The 18,374-nt window shown below is 33.5% G+C and overlaps 1 protein-coding gene and 1 long non-coding RNA gene across 3 annotated transcripts in view; one reads left to right on the forward strand and one right to left on the reverse strand.

Moving 5' to 3' along the window:
- Window positions 1-18,374, reverse strand: part of LOC135836810 (uncharacterized) — a 215,769-nt gene that overhangs the window by 49,496 nt on the left and 147,899 nt on the right. The window contains exon 5 of the long non-coding RNA XR_010557084.1: window positions 3,927-4,112. This is a non-coding gene — a long non-coding RNA (uncharacterized LOC135836810). The remainder of the gene's footprint in view (window positions 1-3,926; window positions 4,113-18,374) is intronic.
- Window positions 1-18,374, forward strand: part of sand (sandman) — a 72,267-nt gene that overhangs the window by 45,582 nt on the left and 8,311 nt on the right. For both annotated transcript variants that reach the window (XM_065351830.1, XM_065351831.1), the window contains exon 3: window positions 9,788-10,047. In XM_065351830.1, coding sequence (XP_065207902.1) covers window positions 9,788-10,047 — 260 coding nt within the window. The remainder of the gene's footprint in view (window positions 1-9,787; window positions 10,048-18,374) is intronic.

Here is an 18,374-nt window from a genome sequence, read left to right on the forward strand (position 1 = left end):
CGTTTTAAAATTTAAATCCTTTTTTTTTCTTTTTGCCGTTGGCGAAAATAAAGAAAAAAAAACAAACTGGCAGAAACTTGGAATGTTACTTCTTTAATTAGTCCGTAGCACTGGATAGTTCGTCTGTTTGAAATACGTAAACATTCATGACTTAATAAACCTTTTCCCTCTTTTCTCACCAATTTACTCGCCCCTTGCTTCGTTCTTTGCCCTCATCGTTCGTTTCGATATCCTTGATCTAAAATTTAAATAACTCCAACTCTCTCTCTCTCGCAACAGCACCAACTTTTTCCAACCATTATTTTCCCGTCCACAATCACTTAACTAATTACTTCAAAAAATCTTAACGCTACGATGCTCGCGAGCGTTAACTCCATCGCCAAAACAGCAAACACGTTCAAAGTCGACCGTACTTACTCGCATCTCAGATATTTTCCCTGGTCCTTTTTCTCGAAAGCTTTTATGAATAATCGGTAGCCCATTACCCTCAGCCCACTGTTTTGGGAATTCAGCTAACCACTTCTTATCGAGAAATATTTTTTAATTGAAAATCTCCTCTTTGTTTTGGACGTCTTTTTTTTTGTCCGAAAACTTTTTCTTCGTACTTTTTACTCAGTCTTGAACAGGCGCCGACTGGGTTGGTTGGAGGCCCCTGGCGGATGCACCAAATGGGACTCGAAAACTTTTACCGCCCCCCCACCCACCCAACTTCCCACTTCCCAACAGAATCGTTCTCATACTGTTTTTTATCAGGTGCAGATACTTGAATGCGAGTTGTACAATTGTTTTTTTTTAAATTTTGTATTCATTTTTGCAAAAATAAACTTAAGTTAATCTGACCAGAAAAACACTGATGGGGGGGGGGGGGATGGAGTGGAGTGAGGAGAAGGGTGTCGTCTGGAAATTTAAAAATACCAATTTTGTTGAATAAAATGCCGAGTTTTTAAGATGAAAAACAAATAAAAGATGCAATGAAATTTTTGCCAAATTAAGTTGAGTTCATAAAAAAATTGTTATTTTCATTTTAAAATTTTTTATGGAAGTTTCACACTGGGATTTTTTTTAGTTTAGAGATAACAACTAGGGCAAGCAAAGCAAGGGCAAAAGCTTTCAAAAATTCGGGGTTTGAGAGGAAAAAACAGTGTTTGAAAAAAATTGTTCATTTCTTTTGATCCAAAAGACCCGAATGAAGCGAGGAGTCAAAAAAGTGAAAAAATGCGAGCAAAACATTTCAATGCAGAAAAAAATTACCAAAAAAAAACAGAATGTTTTACAAATTGAAGTGTATTTTATTTTGAAAAGGTGTAGAAACTTTTTAATGAAAAATCGAGACTTTTTGACAAGTTTTTGGCAGCAAAGCAAAGATTTTGGCAATTTTTGATGAAAAAGGCAATTCTAGGAAAAATAAAACGAGACTGACAATTTCAACAAAAGGAATGGATTTCTGACAGTTTCTGGCAAAAAAGCGAGACATTTGGACAATTTTGTTTAAAAAAAGTAAAACTTTTAATTTTCTAAGAAAAAGACTATTTTTAGAACTTTTGTTTAAGCGAGGATTTTTTTTACAATCCTTGACAAAAATCAGGATTTTGGCAATTCTAGCAAAAAGAGGAACATTGTGAGAATTATTGGCAATAAGAGATACTTTGGCAGACAATCAAGCAATTTTGAAAAAAAAAAATTTGAAAGCAAAATTAACAATTTTTAAGAATAAGAAATTTTTTTTCGATTAGTGAGACTTTTTACTTTGCAACTTATGGCAATTTTACGTAAAAAAAATCGAAATTTTTCAACAGAGAAACAGTTAGAATTTTCAGCAATAGGGAAGACGTTTGAACAATTTTCGGCAATAAATAACACTTTTCAGATTTTTTTGCAAAAACTGAGAATTTTGACAATTTATAGCAAAAAGCAAGAGATTTATTATTTTTGGGAAAAATCCCGAATTTTTGGCAATTATTATTGGCCAAAAAATGGTACTTTTTCGCAATCTTTATTAAAAATGATGGAAATTTTATGATAATTGAGATTTTTTTAGGCAAAAAAGCGGGATTTTTAGATAATTTTTAGGAAGGGAAATGGATAATTCTTGAATTTTTTTTGCGAAAAAAAGACAATTTTTGGCAAGAAACGAGCTTATTTGGAAATTTTGACAAAAGGTGAGATTTTTAGATATTTTTGTCAGAAAGGTAGACTTTGACTATGTAGCCAGTTGAAAAACAATACAAAAGTGTATCGGTGGATGAGAGAAGACACGGGTTTTCAAAGCGAGGGAATTTTCGAAGAAATCGTTAGTTTTCGCTCTAGCTGGCAAGGCTCCAAAAGATGGTAGGTATTTGAGATACTGCGTTGATCTAGGTCATTACCATCAAAATCCAAGACCATTTTCAGGGTTCTACTGAGCGATTGAAAATTCGTAAATCATTTATTTTTGGATAAATTCGTGTTTTGAAAATATTTTCCTATCAAATATTTCCATTTAATTAGGTTCAAAAAATTGAAAGATATCATTTCTGAGACTCAGAACATATTTTGGAACACAGTGGTGCCAACTTTTTGGTCATCGGGTAACGCCAATTTCAAAAAATCGAAAAAAAATATAATCCAAGAACTTCTCAATTTTTTTTTTGATCTTTGCAGTTTATTGAATCACTCGAAGCAAACAAAATCCAAATCATATTTGGTTCATTAGCCTATACGTACCTACCAAACATTTTCGCAAGCACTTTGAATTTGAAAACTCGAAAGTTTTGTACCTACGCTTTGTTTCATCAAAAAATCTCTTTCTCGAAACTCTTTTAAAGTAGTTCCCAAATCGAAAGTAAAAACGACCTAGATTTCGGGAATCTTTGGAAAATTACGTACGCTCGGCTCTCGTCATTCGTTCATTTTGCTAAACAAACTCGAAGAAAAGATGAAAGATCGCGCATCAGATGGCATCAAATAACTTTACAAGGGTCACGAGTTAGTAAAATAGTTTTAATTCCACGCCAACAAGTACGTGGTCGAGATGAACGATACGTTTTGAGCGTAAAAATTAGTCATCCGTTGGGAAAAAGAGCGAAACCGAAGATAATTTGAAAATTACTAGTTCTTTGATCTTCTCATCGTAAGACAAACACGTGTACCATCAAAAAGGCCTGATGCTCGGTGAAAGGCGCACAGGGTGGGTTAGAGAGATAAAGAGTTTATTGGGGCATACATTTCTTTAGTTTTTACGTCACGTCGATGCGTTAGGGTTTTTCAAAGGCTACCTGAGCTATTTTTCAGTCTTCATGTGGGGAAATCCAGTGACGATTTTCGAGATGTGTTAATACGATTGCCATGAATATGTAGGCACAATCTACATTCGTGCTTCGTGTGAATAAAACTTCTTGATTTTTGTGGAAATAGTGAATCGAATTCCATCGCGATTCATTTCAAAGAAGAATATGACGCTGTGAAATGAAAACAACAACGTTTCACAAATAAAATTATTTTCGCGTCATTTTCTCTCCTATATTCATAAATTGGAATACGAGAATACGAGCAAGTTGAAAAAAAAATACGAGGTAGATACGTAAAAAAAAAACGAGATTAAAAATGCCCTTTTTGAACGTTTAATTTTACGGACGAATTTCTACGGTGTTTATTTCCGGATTTAAATTTTTTTGTAAGAATGATTTTTTTAATTCGTTTTTTCTCTTTTTTTTTACATTGCCATAATAATTAATAAGTAAATGGTAAGAAAAGTTCGAAGCGGGGAAAAAACGCAGTTAACGAATCTTCAGCGAAGAACAAATAAGTATCTTGAACGAGATCACAAGGATAAAAATTGCTCCAGAGTAAAATTCGTTGAAACATTTTCATTTACAATATTTAGATAGGTATAGAGGCACTACTTAATAAGAAAAAAAAACTTCGATAAAACTTCATTTCACGCTTACCGTCGAATAACCTCAGGATTAAAACCATTTTGATTATTGTTTAGTACGTTTAATTAGAGTTTCTTCCGGATTATTTTCATTCTTCGGGATTCTTTTTTTTTTCATCCTTCGAAATCTGTTAATTTTGGAAAAAAAACTATGTCAAGATTAAACGTTCTTTTTCTTCGTTTCTTCGACATCATTTGCCTGAAAAAAAAAACAAATAACATAATAAATTGATAAAATGTAGTTTTGAAATAATACGTGAGATAATTTATGTTTTTCAAGTTGAATATTTTCCGTTGTCACTCAGAAAAAACTTGTCACGAGAATTTTATGAGAAAATATAGCAGAGACATGTTGAAAGCATAAAAGTGAATTTAATAGAGAACAGCCGATTTTTTAAATGACCAATCTGAACATAAAAATATGCCTACCTACTTAAAAAAAACTACTTGTTAGTATTTTTTTTTTAAAGCAGAGGAACTAGGTAGTTTGCGTGGGAACTTTATTTTAAAAACTAAAAAGATACACTGTTGATGTATAAAAACTGCCAACAGCCTGATGAATCATTTGTCACTTTCTTAATTACCGACATTATACTTTGTAAGCCCTAAAAAAACACACACACACATATAGAAAAAAACTAGTAGGTAGAGGTACTAGGTAGGTAAGTAGTATTAATTTTTTTTTCAGCTGAATAGTGCGAGATTTGAAGTTTTTTTTATGACAATTTGACTCACATTTCTAAAATAAGCCTTTAAAAATGGAGGTGATAAATTGAATATTTTCAAAAAAAAAAAAAAAAAAAAAAATAGAACAAATTAAACATTCTATGTATTTAAAAAATGATTGTTACAAAAATGATACTAAACCAAACATTAAAATGTAAGCCCCCCCCCACCATCAGGAGATTGGAATAAAATTAACAAGGGAAGGTCCAGAAATGCCCCCTTTCCCGGTCTATCCGTTTCAGAATAGGCACGTATCAGAAATATTGAGTATCAAGTGCAGATCAACTATTTACAAAAATTAAAATATTAAAAAACGAGTTTGGGTATAATTTTTTTTTGATGATTATTTGACCCGAAAACTCAGAAGTATAAACCGAATGTGAAGAGAGAGGGCAAGAAGGTGACTTCAAAAAATTCATTTTTGAAGACCATTTAACATGAAAATTCCCAAAAAGAAAAATAATAATCAAAATTTTGAAAAAAAAAGTTGAGATTCCAAATTTTCATTTCATAGAAGACTTTTTAAGCTTGTTCTATGTATGAATTTTTGCAATTGGAAGGTTACTTTTTTCTATGGACAAAATTATTGATGTAAGTTATTTAAAATTAGCAAGCGTTCTCAAAAACCTGAAAGTATTTTTCCAAATTTTCAAATCTTGAGCAATTTTTCCCCTTTATTGATGGAGTTATCTTCATTCTTTGTCTCAAAAAACACAATTTTTGATTTTAAAAGTTATTTGAATTTCGTACCTCTCCTCTCCCCTCTTCAGTGTAGTAATTTTCGTTCTATGGGGCACATTGGTTCATGATACCGAAATCAGTCAGAAACCGATATTTTGAGACATTATACTCGTAGTTGTAGTTTTCAAAATTTCTGGACTTATTTGTATCTTCTCTTCCTTGTTGTTTTCGATTTGAATTCAGTAGGTCAAATCATCTCATCACTCTTTTCACGATGGTTCAAGGGAGGGAGGGAGGGAAGGAAGAGGAAAAGAATTTGTCAATGCTGTTGAAGGGCAAACATAGCTCGCAGTAAATTTCATTTTGGGCCCTCTAAATAAAGTCAACTTGCAGAAAAATTATCAATGAAAATTTCAATATAATTAGTAGACTAAAAATGCCCAGCTACAATAAATTACAATAAATAGTTCCTCATTCCAATTCATTTTCTGCACTCTTCAGAAACTCAGGACTCAAGGCATGCAGCACCTTTGATCCCTTGCCTCTTTGCATACTTTTTGAAGACTTTGGAGGTACAGAAGCTCATTTTGAAGCCATTTAAATACTTAGAAGTAGGCATTTGAAAAGATAGAATAACTGGAAACGACTTTTCCATTACAAAAATTTACACAGTAGATCCAGATTTGCGTTCAGCGAGCCGAATTGCCCCAAAAAACGTTCTTTTTCGGTTATTTTTCTCAATTAAAATTCGATTTCTTCGCATAATCTCTCATTAAAAAATGTCACTCTCAAGGTGAAAAAAGGAATTCAAAATTCAGCTAAATCATCACAAAAAATGTAAAAATTGGGGTAATTTGGCTCGCTGAACTTGAAAAATGGCAATAAAAAAAATTTCGAGAAGGGTTGAAAATTGGCATGAAGACACATAAATACTGAAAAATATTTTTTAGATTTCAAAATTTATATTTTGGGGGTTAAAAAATCTAATGGGTATCGAAATAGGGGGTTTCGGGTCGCTGAAGTCAATTCTAGCATTCATATTCCCCTTGACTTCAAAATAAGCCCTCAAGGGAGGGGGGTGCAAAACATGAAATTTCGAAGAATTCGACATGGGTAACGAAATAATGGTTTTTAGGATAGCAGAAGTCCATTTTAGCATTCATATTCTGCTTAACCTCGAAATGAGCACTCGAGGGAGAAGGAGTGCAAAACATGAAGTTTTCGAAAAATTCAACATGGGTATCGAAGTAGGGGATTTTCGGGTCACATGAAGTCGATTTTAGCATTCATATTCATCTTAACCTCGAAATGAGATCTTAAGGGGGGGGGGGGGTGCAAAACGTAAACTTGAAAAAAAAAACAGAAATGGGTATCAATGTATTGGTTTTCCAACTTTAATTCAATTCAATTCTGTATTACGTACATGGGCGCTTTTTGGCTTTGTACAAGTTAACATTTATGGAACATATCTTAATATAAACTTATATGTATGTACAACGAGGGAAGGGTTAGGATTTTCTCTGAAACGAATAGGTCTTTACATGATTCAGTACAAGTTAGGCCAAACATTTTCCGTAGAATTCGTTTTTGTATTAGGAATATTCTGTTCAACAGGGTGGGGTTACCTCTCCAAAATGCCAAATTATATAGGTTACAATGGATTGAAATAACCTAAAATGAGCAATTTTTCTAGTTTGAGTTGATGTGATATGGCGTAGTTGGGTCATGATACATACTCGTATAAGCTATTGTAGAGAGGCAATTTGCTAGTTTGTCAGTTTGTGCTATCCACCTTAGGTTGTTAGAAACTACAGTGCCAAGGAATGCGGTATTTTCACAAGTTTGGATGAGATCAAGAGAAGAGATCAAAGATGAGGGTTGGGTAGTAGATGTACAAAATGGCATAATTATTGTTTTATTTAGATTTAGTTCCATGCTGTTTACTATGAACTAAGTTTGCATTTCTAGGAGGGGTTTTTCAGCTTTCTCAACTGCTAGGGTCCAGTTGATTCCTTTTGTAATTGCTGTGTTGTCATCTGCAAATTGTATAGTTTTATTTTTGATACAGTGGGGAAAATCATTTACATACATGATGAAAAAGTATGGCCCTAGGTTTGAACCTTGTGGTACTCCCATGGTAATGTTTTCTGGGTCAGATATAACAATTCTTTCTTTAGAAACTAGTTTTACTCTTTGTGTCCTGCTGGTTAGGTAGGATTTTATGAGTTTTTTTTTTGGAAATACCCCGAATACTATAATGGTCTAGTTTAGCCACAAGGATATCATGTTTTATTCTGTCAAAAGCTTTGGAGAGGTCACATTGATCACAAAATAATTATACCTATAAGTTTTTCATTATTTTGTAGCATACAAGTATCAGAAATCGTGTTGACTAGTTCATAGATGGCATCTGAAGTACTAAGTTTTGATCTGAATACAAATTGATTTGGGTTAAGAATGTTTTTGGAGTTGACATGGTAGGGAAACTTTCAAGATTAAGGGTATGAGTGAATGACTCTTTGTAATTTGGGTCAACTGTTTATGAAAATCAAAAAATTTTATCAAAGGAGGAAAGCAAAGGTCATTTTTTTTGATACAGTGGGTTCCGCTTAATGTGGGCGCGTTGGTCCAAGGCATGTTCAACTCTATTAAGCGAAAAACTAATAACTGATGCGGAAAAAACTGCAAAATTCCAAATTTAATTGAAGTTTTATCACTTTTCAATGTTTTTTAAAGGTGATTTCAATATGGTTTGTGTTTTTTAGTTACGGTTAATCTTTTAATACACTTTGAACACCTTTTTTTTTTTTTACAATTTTTATAAATTTTTACAAAAATTTCATCATCTCTTGCTAATTTTCATCAATTTCAACATTTTTTCATCCAATTTTTGTTAAATTTTGCTGAAATTCATGTTTTTTTCCAACTTTTAATGAGTAGTCCACTCTATTAACCGAGTGCAATGCTCATTTTCACTATTATAAGCGATAAAACTTGGATGTAAACAGATACAAACGTTCCGTTCCAACCCATTTCAACTCTATTAAGCGAATTTCTCTATTAACCGATAACACATTAAGCGGAACTTACTGTATCTTCATTTTCAAGCCAAGGTACAATATACCATACGCACAATATGTAGTATTCTCCAATTTTCGCGCATTTTTCATTTTAAATACATAGATAGTAGCTTTCCAGTTGAAAATACCTACAAAAAAAAAAAAGGAAAACTTTGCATAGAAAAATTTTTTTCTTAGGGGGCAAGTTTGTGGAAAATTTTTTGTGGATTTTTTCCCTTACTTACATGCCACAGTAGACAGTACCCCAAAACAATGTGATATTTTCAGCTGGTCTAGAATGTTTTTTTTTTTTAATAAGAAATTTTACCTTAAAATTACCCAAAAAATGAGTTTTTTTTTGTGATGAGCAAAAATATTTTTGAAAAAATGGAATCAACGATTTTGGTACTTTAAAATGTCCATATTCTGATATAAACCTACAAAGTTTTGAAAAAAATTAAAATTGACATGTTTTACACTGTTTTGAAATTGGCAGTTTTTTTTGACCATTTGAAGGTACGAGTACATACCTCATGCAATTATTCAATCATTCCTGTAGGCAAGAAAAATAATGGAAAAGTATTCGAAACCACAAAAAAAGAAATAGAATGTAATATAGAAAACCCCTACAATCCTACATATTCATAATCAATCTTTTGAGACTTTTCTATTCTGAGAATTTTTCAAATTTTGGCTACTATTTTGCAATTTTGGACCACTGTGCGTCGCGTCGTTACAGTTTTTCCCCTCATCGATAAACGCACTTTAGAAAGAGAGAGCTGGAGAGAAATCTCTAAAAGAGTCTTATTTCTAATAGGTGTTTGTACAAGCAAAGAGTCAAAAACCTCGCGCAATTGTAGTCATTCCGTACCCATTCGATCGGAAAGTCTTCGTCGTCGTCGTCGCTGAAAACACCTAAGAAAACGCGGCGCTGGCTTTTGTTATAAGATAAAAGAATACCGGAGAAGTTCTCTCGCAATTTCAGAGCGATAATGTTGATATAAATTTCTATTCGAGCTGCTCGAGTGTTTATTCTTATTTCGAAGACGCGATGGCAAACACAATACACGCGCCAAGGTAGCAGGCAGCACGTCGTCAACGTAATTTAAATACTTTATTCGCGTTTATCGCGTACAAAGAATTTAGTATACACGCGTGCCACGTTGTTGAGGAAGCTCTCAAGAAAAAGCATACACACACTCGCACTGCGATGACAACACCTCATGTCTTCTTAAGACGCCAAAGGGGCTTGAAAACAGTAGGGATGTAGTACATACAATAAAAAAATATTTATACTCGTATTAAATTATTAAAGGATGATAGTACCTGTACCTACGTATATACCTGTGAGAAAATTACACGATGAAAAACGAGCTAGCGCCGGTTATCGATAAATTCTTGTTTTCAGGTTACGGAAATGTCTTCCCACGTTCCCCGCTCGGTAAAGTGGCCACTATTGTGTACGCTATTTTCGGAATGCCGCTATTCCTTTTGTACTTGTCAAACATCGGAGACCTATTGGCCAAGAGTTTCAAATGGCTGTACGCCAAATTTTGTTTATGCAAGATATGCCGTTTAAGAAGACGTAGAATTTTGAATGGTGACGCACCCCCACCTGCGGTACCGTCACTCAACTCTTGGAGAGCCGCCTCCGAAAAGACGTGGCCGGTAAGTTCGACGTTTTATTTAATATTCCATAACTCTTAACACGACCGAGATCGGGACCGCGTCCTCCGCATCGCACGCAGTTGCCGTAGATTAATTTTATATACACCGGGGCGAATTTTATTTATTGTCCGACACGAATCGTGTAATAAAACGAACAATGCGAAATTGCGATGGCGATGGCGCTGGCGCTGCCGGCGTCACCGCGTACGCCGCGCACTGTGTTCTTCGTGTAGTATTTATTTCGCCGCTCATTCGGGTCATTTGCAGGATAATGGAATGGCGTTCCTTTTGCAATAAAGCAACTTCAAACATAAAACATTTACTTTTTACTTGCACACATATAAGTAGTATAGTACATATACTGGATACGAGAACGATGCTCGTCGTTCGTCTCCGATCATATGAAGTTGCCTGTCCCTTGTGCAGTACACACGGTCATTGCTGTCCTATCTTTTTTCTCTGTCTCTGTCTCTCTCACTTTTTGTCAGCGGGTTTTGATTTCTTTTTCGCTAAATGGCTAGTTTATGCGATACATTCGACGCGCGAGCGGGTATTTTTATTTATATATACCACCTCGTCTCGTCTCTTGCACATTCTTCTCGTGCACTATAGTCTTTATAGTATGTATACCCTGCTTTCCTCAGCTTATATCGCTATGTGTTTGTGTTTTAGTCTGTTTAACTCGAAGGTATCTATCTACCACGATAAAAGATTGTATGTATTTTACAACGGCGGTTTTGTTTACACCGCATTCTCTCTATAACGTTTTCTTCCATTAATACCCCCATATTCTTCCCATATGGTACATACATTTGTAACGTTTGATCGAGCCAAACCAGGATTTTGTTTTTCATCTAGAAGGCAAACTACACACTTAAGCTACGTACTCGTATAATTATGGCAAACCTTTTTTTGGCACCCTTCATCCAGCTACGATATCCGTTTAGAATGGTAGTTGTAGGGAAACTGTGCTGATAATATTGATATGTAATAGGTAAACGAGTAAATCTGGAAATTTGGAAAGAACCTGGTTGGTAAGTCCACTTTGATGCGTGCTAATAGGACTTAGGGAGCGCGTACCTACTTATGGGAAGTTTTTTGTTCTGACATAAAAATGATGTCTAGCTTTATAATAAAATAATATTTTCAAAATGCCTTTTTTTCATAAGAAACTACATAAAATTACGGATCGATTGGTATAAGATACTTACCCTACCAAATAACTTTATTTTAATATGTTCAATCTTTAGTTCAATCTCATTTCCCATTTTGATGAAAAAAAAAAATCCTTGCATGGGGATTTTAAGATGACGAATCTAAAAATATAAGGGGATTTATAGAGTGAGGTGGGTTGTTCAATTTTTTACACCCCAAAATTTTTGAATCTGAGTGAAAATTGAACAAATTATTAGAATTGTCGAGTTTTTGATAAAATTATCATGGATTGTTGGGGGTTTCGGAGAAGGAAAATTCATTTGCGGAGACACTTTGACGACAAACCGAACAAAGACTTTCCTGCGGGGAATGGGAGGGGGGGTGAGTTTACAAAAATTAAAATGTTAAGTACAAAACTATCGAGTTTGGTGTCAAAATGCATGTTTTTTTGACTTTCCCAATCCGTTTCTGAAGTTGGTTTGGCCAAAATACATATGTGGGGTGCGCTGCGTGCGATGGACTTGTCCTGTTTTTTCCGTGGGTGGGTTTTTTTCAAAATCGTTTTTAGGGATTCTGGATTTGTTTTTTATTTTGAAAAATGAATGGTGCATATTTTAGCCTTCATAAAAACCAATCCGGTGATACCAATAATAATCTGAATTTTGAAAAATTTGGACTCACGCGGTTTGAAAGCTCCAAAAATATGAAAATTTGTTTTAAAAATAGGCACTCAACCGCACAGATCCATAAAAATTGTATTTTAAATTACGTTCATCTTGTAAGGATGTCCTAATCCGTCCCATACAATTAAAATTTTGTAAGTCTGAAGTTTATTTTTTGATTTTAGACGAATTTTTAAAAACTTGAAAAAACATTAGAGCGAATCACAAAAAAATATCGGAGGATTTTCATAAAATTCTGTGGAGACTTTAATTTTGAGTTAAAAGTCACTTGGAAATTTTTTTAGCTCCATGAAGTTCTTCTGAAGGGGCCAAAAGGGGGTATTTTCGAAAAACCCAGATTCGCGACGCGACGTCGGCTTAAGCCATTGCCATCAAAATCCAAGACCACTTGAAGTTCTACTGAGCGGTTGAAAATGTGCAAATTGCTTATTTTTGGATAATTCGTGTTTTAAAATTTTTTTCTTCTCAAATATTTCGCATTAATTTATGCCAAGACATCGGAAGATATAATTTTTGAGATTGGTGAAACATTTTGGAATGCAGTAGTGCCAATTTTTGGCCAATATTGTGATTTTTTTTCAAAGAGGAAAATAGCCAAAAATTTATCAAATTTTATTGGTTAAATTTTTGTTTGTGATTTTCAACTCAAAATGAAGGGGTCCACTGATTTTGGTGAAAATCCTTCAACATTTATATACCTACAATCATGTATATTTTTCAAACAAAAAGAGCCCCAATGAATATTTAACTCCATTTCAAGCCTCCAAATCAAAAATTACTAGTGTTTGGCCATTCCGAAATCTCCAGCGAATTTTCAATTTTCTCCAGAAATTCCAAAATAGATATACCTACAGTGAAAAAGCTAAAAACGAATCACTACCATTTTTCAACCAAAGAAGGAGGTCATTCTGGCCATTTTCGTGCCCCTCGCTACTTCGAGACTTGAGTGGCCTTTTCATATAGGGGATGGTCCCTATTATTAATATTGGGTGATATTTTCCCAGGGGAACCCATAGGAGAGCTGTGGGGTGGCCCCAAAGTCGAAAATTTCAAAAATTTTTAGAACCACTGCTCGAAAATGTAAAAAATTAAAAGTAACGAATATATGTTGCTTTAAGGGTAGGCAATGCAGCAAATAACGCTTTTTTCATTTTTGACCTTTTTGAGGGTTGTGGAGGGGTATTTCAGTTTTTGAAAATTTTGGAACCCCCTTTTTTTACCCTTCCCGTCGAGCCCCGCTAATGCCCTTTTCATGGTTTATTGCTACTAGTAGTAAGTTCAATTGATATCATTTGCAACCCCCTCACCAACTAGGCTCATATCGAAAAATTCAATTTTTGACTTTTTTTTGAGGTCCATATTTTGGGAAACCATGAAAAGCTATTGAGGTCCGGTTTGCGGCAAATATGTTGTATTTTACTTCTTAAACGACTGGCATGCTATAATTTTTATTTCAAGTCAATTTTTGACTTCATATTTGCAGATCACTTTCGAGGGTGGCTAACTTTGAGAAACCCTGAAAAAGTTCTAAAGTGAATTTTTTCAAACTTTGAGCTGAAATAGTCTTAAATACATGTGTTTAACCAATAAAATATGCGAATGCGATATTTTAATGCAATTGTACTTCAAAATTTCAGATGCAAAAGCGCATTTTTTGATTTTTGGTAAATTTTCAAAAATCAAATTTGGGTTAAAAATGTGAAAAAATCCAAATTTTACCGAATTGATTAAGAAATCTGAAATTTTAAGTGTAGTATTCCGTATTTTACACATGGAATCGATACATAGAAAAAACTTGGAATCGTTCTGAGCATTTTTTGGAGTCTCCAGCAGATTTTTGAAAGTTGAGATTTCCATATAAATACAATTTTACTCAATGAAAACATGCTGAGTCAATTGGAGGTGATTTCAAGCCGTTCTGGAGCCTCCGAGGAAGAGGGGGGGGGGGAGAAAAATAAAAACATTTTTCAATCTTGAAATTAAAATCTGGAGATATTTTTTCAAACCATTCGGAGAAGAAGAGCGAATAACCAGTTTGCTCTCCTGTTCGTTCTCAAGCAATCAAGGGCTCAATTTTTATTCCTGGCGCAGAACCCGCTTATATTTCCACTCAAAGTTTCTCATCCCAAACATTATTTCAATAATGATTTTTTCAATTGTATCATTATTTGATTGTGTACCAATGGAAATGAAATTATTATTGAAGGAAAGAGAAATAGTTAACAAAACATTTCCATTTTGAGAATCACTTTTTTAAACACAAATAAAAGAGGAACGATCAGTTTTTTTACTACTTTTCCTGTCGTTCTGAATTAATGTAGGTTAAATTTGTTCATTCCTGGGGCAGAACTCGCTTACCTTTGCAGTAAAAATTTCCATCGCAGGGTTCTGGTCAGTCATAGACTGATTATGATGACTAAATATCCATTTTTAGTTTCTTTCTCGATTTCTAATCCACAACTCGTGCTGTTTTTGGGTGTTTTTTTTTTGTTGAAGTTTTTCGTGTTGTTTTGCTGAGCTTCTTGTCGAATTGCCAGTATTAGTAAAATTTGCTGATAAAAAGGTATTCGAACCTTGGGGTTGAAATTTTCGGGAATTGATAAGGCATTTTTCGGTTTACATTATCAAAAACAGGCTACCGAATCCCTTGTGCTTTTTTTCCTCTCAATTATCACAACAAAATCCAATTCTAAAACGTTTCCGAAAAAAAACTAAAATACCAAGATAATTGCATACGATTATCGTTTTAAAATTTATTCAGAAATCAACGTCGTCGTCGGCGAATCGTAAACCAAACTTACGTCGCAACTTTGGTAATAAATAAGAAAAAAGTACGCGGAATGTACGCGTCGAAAAATCCAGAATTTATACAAAGTCCAACTTGAAAGAGTAAAGAAATTCATCAATGTTAAAAAGGCACGCAATAAAAGATAGGAATTTTTCGGCTAAAGTCAAACACTGCCGGTCTGCTGAGAAAATAAATCGACCAAAGGAAAAAAAATCCAGTAAATTCTTCGTCATGTAGAAAACTACCTATTTTTATACGATAGGTTTTTTGTTCACGACAAAATATTTGAAATTAATACAAGTTTGATAAACTATTATAGACTTTGTGTTTTCTAAAAAATATTTTTTAATAAGCCATGGAAAATAATTTTTAAAGACATTCCTTGAACTGATTTTTGTAAACCAACAACGTGCGTAGTTCTTGCAGTTTTAATTTTTTTAAAAATTTTGCGTAGGTATGTAGGTATAAGACATTAGTATAGATCTGTGCAATGAAAAAAAAAAGAAAAAAAAAAGAAAAATGACATTGAATATTGGAAAAGAAAAGTTTTCTCAATAAAAACGTGACAAAATTTTCTATTTATTATAATGAAACGAAGAACGTAACAAAAAATATTATTATAAGTACCATAATTGGCATTTTCTTCGGGCAAAATTCATCCAAAAATCGATTTCGGGTGTAAAAATTTTCATATTTGATCGTGCAAGTACGTTATCGAAATAATGGCGACGTTAGGGATGAATTACAAGATATTTTCGTTGCCTTAATAACCTACGAATACGATACACGACGATTTGAAAAATGTAAACTTGGCTCGAGGGACAATCGCTTGAAAAAATACCACCGTTTATAGCGTATTGAAGAAAATTTTCAATTTGTTCAATTTCGATATTCGCGAGGATATTTTAATAGGCATGAAATTTGCTCAAAGGGGTCGTACACAGCACGCGATCTAATAAGAATTTTTATACATATCGTAAACCTAGAACAAGTATTTGGCAAAACGAGGTATACCCCAAAGACAAAACAATAGTTGAATCTTTTAATAAAAATTCCCTTACGACCTTGGTTCGCATTAAAGGCGAAATTTTAAACAAGGTATTCGCGAGATGTTCGAAAAATTTGGTTATTTTCAACTTTTTTTTTTAACGACGAGGTATTCGCAACAGAAAAAAACGTGGAAAATGTAATTTTATCTTCGCGTTACATTGTATGTAAGTATAAGACCATTTTATACAAAAATTGTTAATGCGACTGGAGTAGTAGCTGCTGCGATAATTTCATTTACTCGTATTCGACCGACGACGAGGAAGAACATACCCCTCGGAATGTTAAAAACACGAGTCGACTCGTTCGAATACCGCAAATATCGCGAAAAAAGGGTTAGAAAAACGCGTTAAAACTACTCCGATATGGTTGACGGAATAAAGCGAATTTTACACTATCGTAAATGTGTAAACTCCAAAGTTACAGGACAAGAAAGTAAAGAAAGTATAAGGGAAAAAAACACGAATTTGCGACAAACTTCGGTAATTGCCAAAAATTGCCAAGTTATTATCGTATCAAGTCCGCAATTCTGGAAAACTTTTAGCTTTTGCCCGATATCGAGAAAGGCTTAAATTGTCGTCGAACGTTTATCGACGATCAAAGGGAATTTTTAAATCAATCAAAGATCTCGCGAGTTGAATAATATAAGACGACAAACGACGACATTTACATGAAAGGATGTTAATTGCTTCTTGACATTTGAAAGAGCTCTCTGGCAAAATAGTAATGACGCTTCGCGCCGCTTACGTAATTTACAAACAAACATATAGAGACTTAGACGTGTTGTGTTTGGAGGATTATTTCAAACTGGCATCCTTTATTCTACCAATTCGACGAGATGTAGGGCTATACAGGGTGTCCGAAATTTAGTTTGGTAAACCAAAGGCTGGTGATTCAACAACGTATGTAAGTTGCCAAGAAAATCCAAATTTATTCACGTATGAATGAACCTTAAGATCTCTAATGTGCTCTGATTTAAACAAAACCAAACTATCAGATTTTTTTGTTGAAAAAATCATTTAAAAAATCAAGTTTTGCTTCAAATTATGTGTTTCAACGTGAAAATATTATATTAATTAGGTCAAAATTTGATTTATCATTTTTCCTTTTTTTAAAAAAAACTGCATAAAACCACACTAAATTGAAAGAGCATGTCTTGGAACTCCCAAAATCCAAATTCAATAAGCTTAAGTTCATTTTTGGATATTTGGCGAATTTTCGAAGGTTTAAAAAACTCAAAAACCCAGCTTCAAAGACAATTTTTCAAACTTTTTCATGAAATATACATATTTTTTTGGGGGCAAATAAATCAATGTAAATCATTTTTTCAATTGAACTCCAACACATTAACAATTATCAGTTTTGGGCTATTGCCCCCAGTTGATTTTTTCCAGAAGTTTCAAATTACACTGCAAGGGTCAGAAATTAACTTAAGCATCGAACAAAGTTATTAGTCTAAAGATAATTTTTAACCCTTCTACAGCAATTTGAAATTTCTGAAAAAAAAGTCACTGGAGGCTTCAGAATGGCATTGAACAAGTAAAAATTGACATTTAAAAAAATTTATTTCTTTAAAAAGTTTGAAAGCTGTCCTGAAAATTGCCGTTTTAATATTTTTAAAATTTTCAAAACTTCAATAAAAATCTATAAATTAACTTTAGCACCTGAAATTTTGGTTACTGAGATCGTATGTAGTTCGATCTACTTTGGTTTCGTGTTTGGATAATGATGAGTTCAAAATGTTTCTTTGTTGGTTTAATTTTTAAAATTGGAAGGAAACGTCATTGTCAAACATGGTAGTAAGATTTTAATATTAATTCCTACATGTCAATTCAAAATTTTTGAAAACAATTTTTCAAGTTTGCTTATTCTTTGAAAAAAGTGCAGAAAAAAATGCTGCAGGTAAATTACACCCAGCTCTTTTTTTGTGCCACTTTCCCGATTTCCGAACAAAAATACGAGTAGGTACAAAATTCTTCAAAATTGCCTATTTTTTGGTAAAACTTTTCATAAAGTCTTGTTTTTTTGCCAAATTTCCGAAAAAACTTTTTGAATTGGTCAAAATTTCCAGAAAGTCTTTCCTATTTTGTGACAAAAAACCGGGTTTTTGGTCACAATTACAAACATGATCACTTTTCTTAAATCAAAATTTCCAAAAAGTTTTTTTTTTTAATTGCAAGAGAAAAGTTGCCAAAGCATTTTTTTTCAAAGTTGCAGAACCTTTTCATTTAAAATTGCAGAAAAAAAAACTGTTTTAGAAGAAAATTTCCTATACATCAATATCTATTCCAATATGAAGGCCATTTTCCCAAACATAAAAAAAGAGTGAATTACTCGTTTGCTCTGCTCTTGGTTCTAGAGCAACCGTCGAATTTTCCCCTCCTGGCGCAGAACCCGCCTACCTCTTCTTTCAAAATTTATCATCACAACTTTTCAAAAACTCACAGACTAGGTAGTAGATATAGGCATGTACTACTAAATATAAATTCCCAGGAAGTCTTCAAATTCCTAATCCCCTACTTATACTGTTTTTTGTGATTTCTTAGAAACGTCCACGTTTTTAAAGAAAGAGCTGTTTGAAACCAGTGTTTGAAACAGACACTGTTTAAAACCAGTGTTTGAGACAGACACTGCTTAAAACCAGTGTTTGTGAC

This window comes from Planococcus citri, chromosome 2 (genome assembly GCF_950023065.1).
Source record: "Planococcus citri chromosome 2, ihPlaCitr1.1, whole genome shotgun sequence".
Classification (NCBI taxonomy): Eukaryota; Metazoa; Arthropoda; class Insecta; order Hemiptera; family Pseudococcidae; genus Planococcus; species Planococcus citri.